The sequence below is a fragment of the Rutidosis leptorrhynchoides genome, chromosome 3 (genome assembly GCF_046630445.1).
Source record: "Rutidosis leptorrhynchoides isolate AG116_Rl617_1_P2 chromosome 3, CSIRO_AGI_Rlap_v1, whole genome shotgun sequence".
Lineage (NCBI taxonomy): Eukaryota > Viridiplantae > Streptophyta > Magnoliopsida > Asterales > Asteraceae > Rutidosis > Rutidosis leptorrhynchoides.
Window position 1 is genome coordinate 626,003,239 of NC_092335.1, and position 15,406 is coordinate 626,018,644.

At 32.7% G+C, this 15,406-nt stretch overlaps 1 protein-coding gene across 1 annotated transcript; it reads left to right on the top strand.

The window, feature by feature from the left end:
• Window positions 1-1,800: 1,800 nt before the first annotated feature.
• Window positions 1,801-15,272, top strand: LOC139898984 (DNA-directed RNA polymerase III subunit 1-like). The gene is made up of 27 exons (XM_071881798.1): window positions 1,801-1,947; window positions 2,066-2,201; window positions 2,696-2,845; window positions 2,940-3,117; window positions 3,254-3,435; window positions 4,356-4,468; window positions 5,033-5,132; window positions 5,688-5,906; window positions 6,363-6,511; window positions 7,212-7,353; window positions 7,438-7,578; window positions 8,233-8,421; window positions 8,564-8,780; window positions 9,238-9,331; window positions 9,501-9,735; window positions 9,847-10,038; window positions 10,142-10,240; window positions 10,955-11,158; window positions 11,245-11,520; window positions 12,309-12,456; window positions 12,568-12,719; window positions 12,920-13,075; window positions 13,163-13,273; window positions 13,344-13,417; window positions 14,199-14,403; window positions 14,556-14,758; window positions 15,056-15,272. Exons 1-27 carry the CDS (start codon window positions 1,862-1,864, stop codon window positions 15,102-15,104), a joined length of 4,200 nt encoding a protein of 1,399 aa, XP_071737899.1. The 5' UTR covers window positions 1,801-1,861; the 3' UTR covers window positions 15,105-15,272.
• Window positions 15,273-15,406: the final 134 nt, after the last annotated feature.

Sequence of the window (15,406 nt, forward strand, 5' to 3'; positions counted from 1 at the left end):
ACAAACCCTAATAACAAGCTTATATACATATAACCGTCATCAACGTCCTAACAACACTTATAACAACAAGAGATTAACTTAATTTATATTTACACCCCTTCGACTATCAACAAAGTACATAAAGACCCTTTAACTTGTAATTTAAGCTTCACTGACTTAGTTTGATTGTTATATATGTACTTTGTTTTATTAGAGGAATATGAATGAAAAGTTAAGGTTTTTCATGTTCATACGAGAGTGATTCGATCTCATACTTAAATGTATGCAGTCCAACATGACTATTCTATGTTAATCATGTACTGTGTAAATGCGTAGCCAAAGCATCTCTAGTTATATTTTAGGCAAAATTGCTAAATTAGTCCCCATGTTTTCACATTTTTGCTTAAATAGTCACTCCCAATCTTAATTTGCATTTTTAGTCATTAAATTCATGTTTTGGTCCCAAATACATCCCTTACCTAACAATAATTAACAGTCCATTAAGTTCCAATCATGTGAGTCTCTTTAACCTGAGAAGCTGAAAACCGTGAAAAATAAAAGTGCATGGAAATGTGGCAAGAAGAATAAACGCAAGACTTAATATGTGTTGTAGGGATGCGACTCACAAGGAACTGTCTTTTATGGCTAATATGTTGTCATAATAAACGTCATGAATTATCAATTCGTTTATGTTGTACCATTGTGTATAAACTTAATCAATCATCAATACATTTCTTGTTTATCAACTCATTATCGATTGCACAAAATGACCCATGAAGGGTGAGAACAAAGCTTTTCATAATCAAGTGTTTCATGATAAACGACAATCGACAAATGTCACCCTTACTATAGATCTGCTTCAGAATCTTCACCCCCTTACACCTTGTTCCCTTTATTTTCATGCTCACCTTTGCATAGTGCATTTCACTTGCTACTATAATTAATTTCTTTATTTATAGATCATCTGTTCGATTCCCATTAAAGATACTTAATTTAACAAGTAAAAATTATTACTCCGATTATTAATTACGAGAGTCGCTGATGCATACTAGTTAGGAGTCGAAACAACGTCTAAAAATAAGAGAATTGTTTTCTTAACCCACATCTACCTGTTCTAACAATTTACTCTATGGTTGCGTCGAAACTCTTGCATTCAAACTATCTAACCATCAGCATTTCCACATCTAATAAAACATTACAATATCAATTGTAACTATGCATCACAAAAGACACAAACAAACAACTCCAAAACAAGAATCAACTAAATAGAATGATATAATTATAATTTTTTAAATAAAAAAGTATTACTATATAATTTAGATAAAATTTGAACTTAACGGAATGTTAAATATCGTTGGTTAAGAGATGTATTTGAGACCAAAATATGACTAATAATGCATATTATAATTGGGAGTGTCTATTTAAGTAAAAATGTAAAGACACAAGGGACTATTTTAGCAATTTTGTATCTAATTAATTAATTATGGGAGTTGATATTTCCAAATTTCAAATTGATAGATCCAAACACATTTATTGTTTTTTTCCAATAATGTCCTTCAATAAAGTGTATCAAAAAATTTGTATAACATATCATTAAGGGCAAGTTAGTAATTCTAGGTGGATCTATCAAATTGATGTTTGGAAATATCAATTTCCATTAATTATTAATCAATTATAAATTAAATTTTAATTTAATCAGACGCGGCCCATAAGTTCTTGAACGGGAATCGTATTTATTTATTTTTTTTTCTTTTTCTCTTCTGCTTCTTTTTCTCTTTTCACTCTTCTAAAACCCTAATCCTAAACCCCTAGGTCATCAATCGGCATACCACTGATTCAATTTCAATTCAATCTCAATATAATTTAGGGCAAATACAATACAATGAACAGAAACAACAGAGTTCAAGAAACCACTACACTTTCATTCACCAAACAACCATACCTTGAAGATGTTGGTCCCCGAAGAATGTAAGTCTTTCTTCTACATAATTACAATTAATAATTATTGATTATGATTTCATATACGTATATACAGTATATATATTATCTGATACTGATACTGATCTAATTTCGGATGTGAAAACAGTAAGAGTATTAAATTTTCGATGTTATCTGATGCGGATGTGCTTAAAATGGGCGAAGTTCAAGTAAATCGGTCCGGATATTATGTTAGTCAAGAAGATAAACGCCCTATTCCTAATGGATTATTGGACCCGCACATGGTATAATTCCTTTATCTATCTACCTACTCGTATCATATTATCATGTTATGGATTATAGATTATAGGTACGTTAGGTTAATGTAATTTAGTAGTAGTACAATTTATGCTTGTCAGTTTTTTGTAGTCATCTATGAGAAATGTTTGAAAACTGATCATTGTAATAACTCTAATTTACAATCACTATTTCAAACATTTCATTTGTATTAATAAGGTGGATATTATTTCGTTTTGTGTAATAAATGGTTTCTATACATGTGAATATATTGTGTTCTTTTGTGCATTGGCTAACTGAATTAAAGATTTAAGTCAGTTGTTCTTATTAATAGTATAAGTTTACTTTGGTTAAATAAAGGAATTAAATCAGAAAGTTTATAGATATATCTTTGCTTAAATGCTTAGTCGATGGCCTTGCTGGTTTATTAAATGATCCTGTTTTGTTTTTTTTTTCTTTATCGTCTCTCTTATTTAGTGCTTGTTTTATTTTGATATTTCAGGGTCCTCCGAATAAATTTGGCACTTGCGAAACGTGTCATGGGAGCTTTGATAATTGCCCGGGTCACTTTGGTTACATGCCACTTGCACTGCCGGTTTTTAATGTTGGGTACATATCTCATATTGTCGACATTTTGAAGTGCATATGCAAGGTATCTTGGTTTGTAATTTAGAGATTTGTTCATTACTTATTAAAATGTAGACTTTGATATTGTATTTGTTTCTCAAATTATATTTCCTTTTCAGTTCTGTTCTCGTATATTGTTGGTGGAGAATGAACGTGTTGAACAATTAAAGAAGATGAGAAATTTCAAACTTGATCATTTGAAGAAGACTGATATTTTTAAAAAGGTTGTTAAAAGGTGCACTGCTATGGCAAGCAGTAGGAAGGCAGTTACTTGCTCCAGATGTGGTTATATAAATGGTTCATACCTTACCCTTACCCTTTTTTCTTTATCTATATCTATATTGTACTATAGAACTGTTGGGTTCACGTTTCACCACTTATATATAAGGATACGAAATTTACCTATATACCCTTCTTCTATTAAACATTGCAGGGATAGTAAAAAAAGCTGTTGGAACGGTGGGTGTCATACACGATCGTAGCAAAGTTCAAGATAATACCTCGAAAGGGTCCGATGCTAGTTCTAACATGAAAGATACAAAGACACCTGCTACTATTTCACAAATGTTGAACCCTGACAAAGTTCTTAAACTTTTTACAAAGATGCTGGATGTGGTATTGTCTTTTATTTTCTATGGCACTGGTTATTTTTCAGTATCTCTCTTTGAAATATATAAAATAGAAAAATAGGTAATGCATGTTAAAGATAAAATTCAAATGGCGTATATGGTAAGCAACTGGTAATATCAGGCTGAGGAATATAGAAAACCATGTTAAAAACTTAAAGGGAAGCGAAAAATATTCAATATTCTCGAAAAAAAAACGCCAGCTTCTTAAAAATCCACAACACAGAGAAAATAAAAGCTTGTAATTCTTGCAAATAAATTGTCCAAGACATGACTCATGATTACATTGTTTTTTTTCTTCTGTAAATAATAAAAGTATTAACTAGATTTAGTTTGTCACTAACAAGAAGTACTATAATTTAGGCGTGATTCACTTTAGTCACTTTTATTTTTATTTTATTAGTTTTTGTTTCTTGTTTTGGAGAATGGCCCACACATCATCATGGTTCATTTTTGGGCTGCCTCCTTGGATACTTGCATTACTGTCATGATCTACTAAACTATACTTGTATTAGTGGTTGATCTTATGTATCTGTGTAATTATATGAAAACATGTAAATATTTGAATATCTGCTACGTAGCTGGAATGTTTAAGTTAGCATATACCTTTGAAAAAAATACATAGCAATAGAACAAACGCTTAGGAAACTAGTACAGTGTTCACATATGCTGTAATACCTTTTAAATATATGTATATTTTATCCCAGCATTTGCATGATATCGTATGTTTAAGATATTTATTATCTGCAAACTCATTTTTTTTTTTTTTTTTTGTAATTGAACGGTTAATAGTCTGTTCAGTACTATATTTCTGGTCATATATTTACTTTTGGTGATATGTGTAATGTAGATATATAATATATAATCATGAATACTTTCGAATCAGCTCATCTTTTTGTTGTAATACAGGACTGTGATCTGCTTTTTCTTGATGATAGACCTGAGAAACTCATTATATCGAACATTCCCGTTCCTCCATTACCTATTCGCCCTTCCGTCAAAGTTGACGGGGGAACAACAAGGTGAACTTCATCTATAAGTTTATCTATCAATATGAATTATTTAACTTTTTTTAGTATACCTTGTTTTATTGCTACTCCAAAGTTACAAAGCTTTTATTGTACCTCGGCTTATGGACATAGCTATGTAAATTTCTTTCGTGGTCCTACTCGCCGGACTATACTCGCCAGCCTATATAGTTTTGTCGTAATATAGATCATTTAAATTATACCCGTGTTGATTACAATTACACCATTTCTAAAATATTAATTCATCTTTTATAGATTTGGAATTTCTGTAGCTGACTTGATATATAATTTTTTTTATTATTTTTCTCAAATAAAGATGAGCTCCACCGTTTAAAAAATTTGTTTTGCTAAGTAATTTCAGAATGAACCTAAACGGAAAACATAATAGGAAACAAAAAAAAATGTTTTTTTTTTTTTTTTTTTTTTTTAAAGTTCTGAAGTTCTTATTCGTGATTTTTCCTTTCATGACGAAATCAAGAATGAACCAAGTGTACAGGTTTCTTTGTTTCTATATCTTTCTTCCATTCACATTTTTAATCTTTCTCCTTTGTCTTGCAGCAATGAGAATGATATTACCCTGAGATTGTCCGAAATTTTAAATGCTAATGCTGCTGTCCATCAGATGTTAACAGAAGAATCTTCTTCTAACAAAGGCCTGGTATGAATTTTTTTCCCCTTGAATAAAAAATAATGAAATTGGTAAGGAAAATATCTATTCTCAGAGCAAATGTCAAATTTTGGTGTATGCATGAATATAGTTTATGTTGTTGACAACTTTCTTTGTTTCTGTTCACCGATGAGAAAAATTAATTTTTTACATGTTTTATAATTCAGTTTTTTGAAACTGACGTATTTGACTCCTCACTTTAACTTTATATCACACAGTTGACAACACATGTGTGTAATCGGATAAGGTTATCTTTGTTCATGCTACCCGTTGGACCCGTCTATGTTTATTGGACTTTATGGATTTAGACCCAATGGACTCGTTCCTTTTTATTTGTCTATGATTCATCTGGGTCTTGGAGAAACCCATATGGCTCTTTTGAAGAGTTTGGGTTTACTTTTCCAGGTATAGGTAATACCGACCCTCTGGCGGACATAAAGAGTTTGGCTCTTTATGTCTTCGTTTTGTTAATATTTTGTTTTGAAAAGTTACAGTAGATTCACTAGAGTTTTGGCTCATCTTTATTCTGTGATGATTTTTTTGTAGGAACTTTGGGATTTTCTGCAATTTACAGTTGGACTTTATATAAACAGTGACATTCGTGTACCGCCATTGTTCGAACAGCAACAGTCCAAACCATTAAGTGGTCTGGTTCAGCGTTTGAAAGGGAAACAAGGGCGTTTTCGAGGGAACTTGTCTGGGAAACGTGTTGAGTACACCGGCAGGACTGTTATTTCGCCTGACCCTAATCTAAAGATTACAGAGGTCTTGCCTTTTACTTGTTTTCTCAATTCATTTCTCTATCTTTTTATGTGTGGCCAATTAGCTCTTATGATTTTTTTTATCTTGAGTACTATATCCTATTTTGATTTCTTTAGAGTTGATAATTTTAACCCGTCTACTTAGCAATGGGTTCATTTGGGTTGTATGTTACCTCTAATGGGTCAGATGTGCAAACATTGAAAAGTAGGTTAAACGGGATGCGTCAGTTATTGAATGGGTCAAAACTGAACTGGGGATTTTTAGAAAAGAGTTTTCACATTTATGTAGAATACATCAAAATTCTTGTAAAGAAGGTACAGAAGTTGTCCTCTAGTCAACCTGACCATACGAGTATTGAATATTACCTTTTCTATCCCAAACTTATCTGACCCACTATTGAACCGTGTCTCCCGCTCGGTTCACTATTTCTATTATCTTTTAATATAGTTATTGGTTCAGGTTGCGGTCCCTATCTTAATGGCTCGAATCTTAACTTACCCTGAGCGTGTTTCACAACACAATATAGAGAGATTGAGAAATGCTGTTCGAAATGGAACATCTAAATATCCTGGTGCAAAGCATATCAAAAAACCCGATGGTACCCTGATGTAAGGATTGTTAGCGCATTGAAATTTATAAATGTAACTTTTTTTGAATTAACAAGTAGGACCTTTAATTGCTTTTTTCTGTTGAAATTTGAATTAAAGTCGATTTGATACCTCATCAACATGCCTTCACCGTGACTGTAAGTCCGATAAGTAGGAACGTAGTTTAAGGCTACATTTCAATGATCTATGTTGTTGTATTTAAAGTTAAGTTTCACAAGAAGCTAGACATAGTTGTTTTTTTTTACTTATTTCTATATATTCTAAATGGCGTATTTTTTAACCAATTTGAAAACCAAAAGCATTGAAATGTATAGCTGGTGCTCTCTGATGGGATCGAAATTATGGTTTTTTCTGATTTATCTGTATCGACAAAAACATTATAGAGCGATAATACGAACAAATTAATTAAACTGGGAAAGACCAAAATCGAGCGAACCAGGACATTTTGGTGTCGTTTTTAGTTCACTGTATTTCATTAAGAAAATTTAGGTTCTTTGTGTTTTGTTTACTGCAGTCGAAATGTATTTGGTTTACGCTGATATAGAGAGAGATTGGGTTAATGTTTTTGAGCATTTTGGTGTCTTTTTTCTGAAATTTATAGAGAGATTGGGTTAATGTTTTTGAGCATTGTAATGAGAAATATATAAATGTAACTTTTTGTTTTTGAATTAACATAATCTGATTCACTCTACTGCTACAGGTCTTTGAGTATCAATGCCAGGAAGCGTTTGGCGGATGAATTAAAATACGGTGACATTGTTGACCGTCATTTAATAGATGGTGACGTTGTTCTCTTTAATAGACAACCTAGTCTGCATCGTATGTCTATCATGAGTCACAGGGTGAGTGATTGAAATTTATACATTGTTACATTTAATAGATAGTTTTTGTATTGTTTGAATATTTATATCGTTTGGTGTATGTAGGCACGTATTATGCCGTGGCGTACGTTGAGATTCAATGAATCTGTTTGTAATCCTTACAATGCCGATTTTGACGGCGACGAGATGAATATGCACGTTCCACAAACAGAAGAAGCTAGAACAGAAGCTCTTATGCTAATGGGGGTAATTATTTCTATGAACACTTGTTTAGCTATGCAGGTTTACAAAATAGTAGTTATACATACTACATACTATGCATTATTTAAGGGGCGTTTGGATTTGCATTTTAAAAATTGATTATGCGTCTTAAGTAATCATAATCACCTAGCAAACGTGTTATAAGTTAATGGTGTTTGAATTTGAGTATGCTGTTTGATAACGCAATAACAAGTAATCGGTTTTTAGGTGTTTGGTAAGTTTATTTTTTGATAAATTAACAAGTAATTAGGGGGGAAAAATAGGCAAAATGAAAAAAAAAATTGATTATCACGTTTTGCTGGAGTTTTGCGGAGTGTGGCATTCTTTTTCATTTTCACGTTTTGAGTCTCTCAAATCGCAATTGATTTAATTTTTATTTTTAACTTGCCAAACGCTATTACTCCGTAATATTTAGGATTTCAAAACGTAATAATCAAATAATCTTATTCTAAACACAAAGTCAAACACCCCTTTACTTTTAAGTTGTATTACTCATGCCCCTTATTAGTTTTAAGCGAGGGTTCCAATTCTAAATTGATATTGCTCTAGTCTATTATCTATTATTCTATTATATTATAAATATCACATAATATAATATTATTCGCGCTGACAAAATTTTTATTATAATTAATCATGCAGGTGCAAAACAATTTGTGCACTCCAAAGAACGGGGAGATTTTGGTTGCTTCCACTCAAGATTTTTTGACGTCTGCTTTTCTTATAACAAGGAAGGATACATTTTATGATCGTGCATCGTTTTCTCTTATGTGTTGCTATATGGGTGATGCAATGGATCTAGTCGATTTACCAACTCCTGCTATTATTAAGGCAAGACGAGAGAACTCGCTACATATATATTTTTCATTACAATGCTGAAAAATATTGTTTCGGATTCCAAATATGACATTTATATCTGCATGTATCCCCTTTTTTTTATTATTTGATATCAGTTTATGTTACTACTTTGCAGCCAATAGAGATGTGGACTGGTAAACAACTGTTTAGTGTATTGTTGCGGCCATATGCAAATATGAAAGTTTATTTGAATCTTTCTGTTACCGAAAAGAGTTATACAAAGACAAGTGGGAAAAGGGATAAGCCGTATGAAACAATGTGCCCTAATGATGGATATGTCTACATCCATAATAGTGAACTTATAAGTGGACAGCTTGGCAAGGTTACTCTAGGTCAGTTATCTATGGTTCCCCATCATGCCTGCATTTTCATACGTTGTAAAATTTTCAGTTTTTTTTAGATTTGTTAAGAATAATTTTTGATAGTTATAAGCACTTGATCAAAATACTGAAGGTCCTGCATGACTACAATATCATCATATATTAGGTATAAATAATATTGATCCTTATAGCATTGATGGGTTTTTTTTGCCACCTATTGCTTATTTAGATGCAATACAGTTATTTTTTCGTGGTAGAAAGTAAAAGAACTTTTGTACACTAAAGTTAGTTTGTTAACACTTCAGCTCTATTGATTATCTCTTGATGTGGTTACGTAAGGGTCAAATTAATTAGGTAAAATTAAAAAAAGCTAAAAAATTGACGATCATTTTGATTTTCTGGAATGAAATTTAATATTATTTTTAATAGTTCTTTGATCTCTTTAATAAATTTGCGTGTTTGCCAACAGGAAATGGAAACAAGGATGGACTTTACTCAATTCTTCTTCGGGATTACAATTCACATGCTGCTGCTGCTTGTATGAATCGCTTAGCTAAATTAAGGTGTGTTTTTAGCACTATGTAACTACATTTTGTAAATTTAACGTAGCAAAAAAGTAACTTGTATTTTTAATTATCATACAGTATTCGGTTTCTTTGTGTAGACATAAGATGTGTTTTATGATGTGTTCGCTTGGAAGCATGCTGATGTTGTTTTAAATTTTTATTGCAGTGCTCGGTGGATAGGAAATCATGGATTCTCAATTGGGATCGATGATGTTCAACCTGGGGATCATTTGAATGAAAGCACGAAAAGAATCATATCTGAAGGGAATAAAAAATGTGATAATTTCATTCTTGATTTTAATAATGGAAAGCTAAAGTTGCAGCCTGGTTGTAATGCTGCTCAGACGCTTGAAGCTGAGATAACTGGTGTCCTAAATAAGATCAGAGATGAAACTGGAAAGGTAATAAATAGGCTACGCCTTTATTTTTAACTCCAACTGCTATATATTTCATAAGTAAATTTGGTGAATTGTCACATCCACCTTGAACTGATGACGAATATATATTGGTAGGTTTGTATGGAAAAACTACATTGGAGGAACAGCCCGTTAATCATGTCACAATGTGGGTCCAAAGGATCACCTATCAATATTAGTCAGATGATCGCGTGTGTCGGTCAACAATCAGTTGGGGGCCAACGTGCTCCAAATGGATTTGCTGATCGAAGTCTTCCTCATTTTCGTAGAATGTCAAAGACCCCTGCCGTATGTTTACTACTCACATAAAATTTAACGGTTTCTTTTCGTTATCCGCAATTAAAATTAGTAGACGTATAATCGTTAACCTATCGATTATTTTTCAATGCAGGCTAAGGGGTTCGTAGCGAATTCTTTTTATAGTGGTTTAAAAGCTACCGAGTTTTTCTTTCACACAATGGGAGGACGAGAAGGGCTTGTGGATACAGCAGTAAGTATCACTCTTATATTATGATATATAATAATAGCCAACCATGTTAAAAGACAAAAATGCCCAATAAGCATAGTAACCTTACGCTGATGTCAGCTATTTTGTCAATTTGTGGTGTTTCTTGAGAATTATGTTCTAATTTTTTTTTTCCGGTTCAATTATTTGGCCCATGGGCCCAAGCCACTTTCTAGTTAGTTTTTGTATCAGAGCTACTCTATAGATGGCAAAGTGGACATGTCATAGCTGGGTGGATGATGGGTCATAATTGGTATTTTTTTCGTCTTAAGTTCTATTTTTTGTAAAAATTTATTTCTGTCGCCTATGATTATAAAAGTTATACAATTTTAAATATACTTCGAGCTAATTTTGACCTCGTAGCCCAATTAACCAGTTGTAACTAGGCTATTTTTTTTGTTTGACCCTTTAGAGATAAAACTTAACCTGAATTATCCAATTCATAATAAATTTTATACTTGGCAATTGGGTCGAGTAGGGTTTGGGTCAACCCCAAATAGGGTTGGGTCCAAACTGGACAAACCCAAATGGGTCAGTTTTTTTAACCGGTTTAAACTGGCTGAACCCAATCGGATCAGATTTGATACCTCTAGGCTCAGGAGTAGCTACAGGTGAAAGATGCAGGTTAACAAATCCTGTAAATGGAGTAATCTTTTTCAAGCAAATTTCTAATGGTTTATATGTTAACTCTCATGACAGGTTAAGACAGCTGACACAGGTTACATGTCCCGAAGACTTGTCAAGGGATTAGAAGACTTAGCTGTTTATCACGATAACACAGTACGGGATTCAAGTGGATGTATTGTTCAATTTACATACGGCGGCGATGGGCGGGACCCGTCTCAAATGGAAGGAAAAGCTGGATTTCCACTGAATTTCGATAGGCTACTGATGAAAGTCAAGGTTTGACTTTGACCCTAATTTCACTTCCATTATACCCACATGTTTTTGCTATTTCTGATACATATCTAATAAGGTTTCTATGAAAGGCTACGTGTCCCGCAGGGCAACGTAAAGGCATGTCTTCCTCTGAGATTCGTGATGCGGTTGATGAACGTCTTTCAATGTATGATATGACTACAAAAGGCGGTTGCTCTGAGGACTTTAGTAAGAAGCTTAAACAATTTCTCGATAAATATGCTGACACACTAGAAACCACGAAAAGAATACTTCAGCCGTATAATCAGCAACTTGATGACGAAGAATCTGGAGTTATTGAAAATGTAGCTCAAAGCATATGTGGTATCACTTCTCAGCAACTGCAGGTATTCGATATATTAGTCCCCGTGTTATATGTGTTTATGTTATGTTCGGTTAGTTATAGGAATTATGAGGTTTTTTCTTTATCTTTGCTTGGATAAAATTTGGATACATAAACACACTGTTGTAAAAACCCCGATTACTCCTTTTCAAGAACAAACCGCTTTGGTTTTTCAAAATCCGTTTAGTTAATCGGTCAACTCCGGTTAATGTGTCAAAATCAGTTTTCTTGGTCAAACTTGGTCAAAGTCAAAATTGGTCAACATTTTAATACGGAGTATGAATTTAAAATAGAATTCTAGAGTTTTTGAACAAATGAACGATGATTATGTTTATGACTTTAGACAATTATGTTAAAGTTTGTGTATTGGTTTTCTTTCGTATTAATACTTTTATAATTTTGAAATTTATTATTTAAATGTATATTCGACTAGGGGGCTAATCAAGGGGGAAGCACTTTTTTGGGAGAAGTAATTTTAATTTTATTTTTTTCGTGTATAATATTTGAAAAAGACACTTTGAGATGAACGTTATTATTTTGACCAGAAACTGCTCTAAAAAATAACATTATAACATTCATCGTGATGCATGTTATTCTTCGAGCGTTTTTTTTTTCCATCTGTGAGTTTTTTTTCTTCAAAATTTAGCCCGATTTAGGGTTTAGGGTTTTGGCGTGTACAAGATCATATATTCGCACTTTTTATGTATTATTTGGTGGAGGCCTAACATTTCGTTTTTCTCTATTATCTATATGTTTGTTATTTGTGCTTCTAAACTTGCATCAACGATTTAGGTGTTCATGAATACTTGCATCTCTCGTTACCATCAAAAGATGATTGATGCTGGGACAAATATCGGTGCCATTGGTGCTCAAAGTATCGGAGAACCAGGAACGCAAATGACATTGAAAACCTTTCATTTTGCTGGTGTTGCAAGCATGAGTATCCTTTTTTTTTTTGTTTTTTTTTTTACATTTTTCATGTACTTAAAGTACACATTTTGTTCTTACTTGTTGCGTATATATAGTATTGTACTACTTAACTCTTCGATAGATGTCACACTTGGGGTTCCCCGTATAAAGGAAATCTTAAATGCAGCCAAGAATATTAACACACCGATCATTACTGCAAAGCTTAAAACTAATGATAACTTATCAGTTGCTAAGCTGGTAAAAGGCCAAATGGAAAGAACTCTTTTGGGACAGGTTATTTATTTTCCTTTAATTCTTGAATTCTTAGTTAAATAATTGAAGTTGCTAAATTTTTTGATTATCTTCAAATGTTTTGAGTAAAAAATTTTGTAATTATCTAAATTGAAATCATAATTCATATTCATAATTCATAATTAAACAGTATTTGAAACCCGAATTACAGAAACTTAACTTTTAGCCTTCATGTAACATAGGTTGCCAAGAGTATAAAGTTTGTACTTGGATTGAGATCTGCTGTTATTGCCATTAATCTTGACAAGAAAACAATTGAAGCCCTGCAACTCCCTATAGATGCATATACGGTTAAAGAAGCGATCTTAAAGACTCCTCGTATTAAACTGAAGGAAGAAGTAAGATCCTTTTTTACAACTTTATGTGGTACTTGTTCTCCAAGTGTTAAATAAAATTACCGAAATATATGTTATATATGTATGCAGAATATCAAGGTTATTGATGCTAGGAAACTTGAAGTTACCCCGCCTGAGAAACATAAACTTGTTTTTGACCTTCACGGGCTCCGAAAGAGGCTTCCAACAGTCGTTGTAATGGTGAGAAAACATTGAAATTGATCTTTTTAACTTCAGACCGATTAATTAATTAACCTCTTCTTTTTTCCAGGGCATTGGTAGTATTGAACGTGCTGTCATAAACAAAAAGAAGGAGCAGGACAAGTTCAACTTGCTTGTGGAAGGGTAAATTTACACTAATACCCTCTTAAACTGACCCGAACGATTATTATTTTTTGAGCTGCTATAGGTTTAATGCAACATCCCTATTTCCTGCTAAGTTTAAAAAGTGACATAATTCCTTATATTGTTACTAATTATTATTATTATTATGGAATATTAAAGCCCACAAAACATATGTCACAATTTTGTGGATTTATAGGTATTTTTCTGTTAGGTGTGCACTATTAAAGGATATTTTAGATGTGTGCCATAATGTGTCTCGTCAAACCTTTGTTTGGGCTGGCAAACAAATAATTTTCAGTATAGATTGGAACATGAGAGTGGTTGAGTTGACTCAAAACACTTGTCCTAAAATCCACAAATATCTTTTTGTCTCTAATAACATCATTAATTTTTTATTATTTCAATAGTGATCCCTTTTTTTTTAGCAAAAACGCCTCCATCCCATATTAATAGTCCACAAACAAAAAATACACAGTTTAAAAAAAAAAGTGACTGTCACATGTACTTTTTCTATACTTTATAGTTTTACCTTTTACTTATTTTTTGTCTTATATGCAAAAGTTAAGGGCATAAAAGAAATCTACCTTATTTTTTTTTATCTTTTTATGGAAGTGGACTATTAATTTGAGACGACCCAAAACGTAATACTGGACTATCAAGATGGGATGGAGGGGGAGTATAAGGTTTTATGAATTATAGCCTACACATTGGGTGATTTGACGTGTTCGATCTGTTTGAACGGTTTATAGTTTTACTCACTACAAATTTTTGGAACTTGTAGAACGGGACTACAAGCAGTGATGGGGATGGAAGGCATAAATGGACACGAAACGACAAGTAATCATATTCTTGAGGTACAAAGTACACTTGGAATCGAAGCTGCAAGAAGGTCTATTATTAGGGAGATCCAATACACCATGGAAAGTCATGGAATGAGTATAGATATTCGACATATGATGCTTTTAGCTGATGTCATGACATATAAGGTATACACATTTCACCTTTACTGTATTGTATAAACTGCAAATCAATATAGAAGTTGACACCTTTTTTTATCTGTGATATCCCGTGTTAGTAAATGATTTTGTTTCTAGAGGATGCAAATATATTATTCTAATTTTTGTTAAAACGAATATAGGGGGAAGTGTTGGGGATCACGAGATTTGGCATTCAGAAAATGAAAGAAAGTGTGTTGATGTTGGCTTCGTTTGAGAGGACATCAGATCTTCTGTTCAATGCTTCTGTTAATGGACGAGTCGACAAGATAGATGGCGTTAGTGAATGTATTATCATGGGCATACCAATTTCGACAGGCACCGGAATGATGAGAATTTTACAAAAGTACGCCCATTTGACCCGTATATTCTTAAATATAAACACTTCTTTTTAATTTTGCTAATGACAGCCCTTAGTACGTCTTTAACGTCCATAAAAGTACCGCGCTTTTCATTAACCGACACTATAAAGTCAATATGTAACTGCTATGTACAACCCTTTTATGCATGTTAACGAAGTGATCTCGTTTAACATTTTTTTTTTTAATCTCAATTGGTATCATAATTTTGCTTATAAATTATAGGTGTCTGTTACTCTGTTGTTTTAAATGTTATCTCATTCTGATGTGATATATATTTGCAGGGTTCCGAAATTTGAGCTGTGCCAAGGACCAAACGTGATTCTATCGTAAGCCTATTGAAGAGTTCTGATCTAACAGAGGTATTAGCACATAGATTTAACCAAGTCATATAATTTTCCTATTTTTGTTAAGATTATTTGCACTTGTCATCAATCTTTTTGAGCCCAATCTATATTTTTCTGTATTTTTTAAATTCAGAAGTGATTTATGTTTGCTACATATACCAATCGCATATACAAACTTATGTTTGATGCCTATCTACGTAAATCACGTTTAAAAAATGTTTCATCGGTTATCATCAGGGGCGGATCTACCTTGTCTCGAGTGGTAGCACGTGCTACCACTCAATCTAG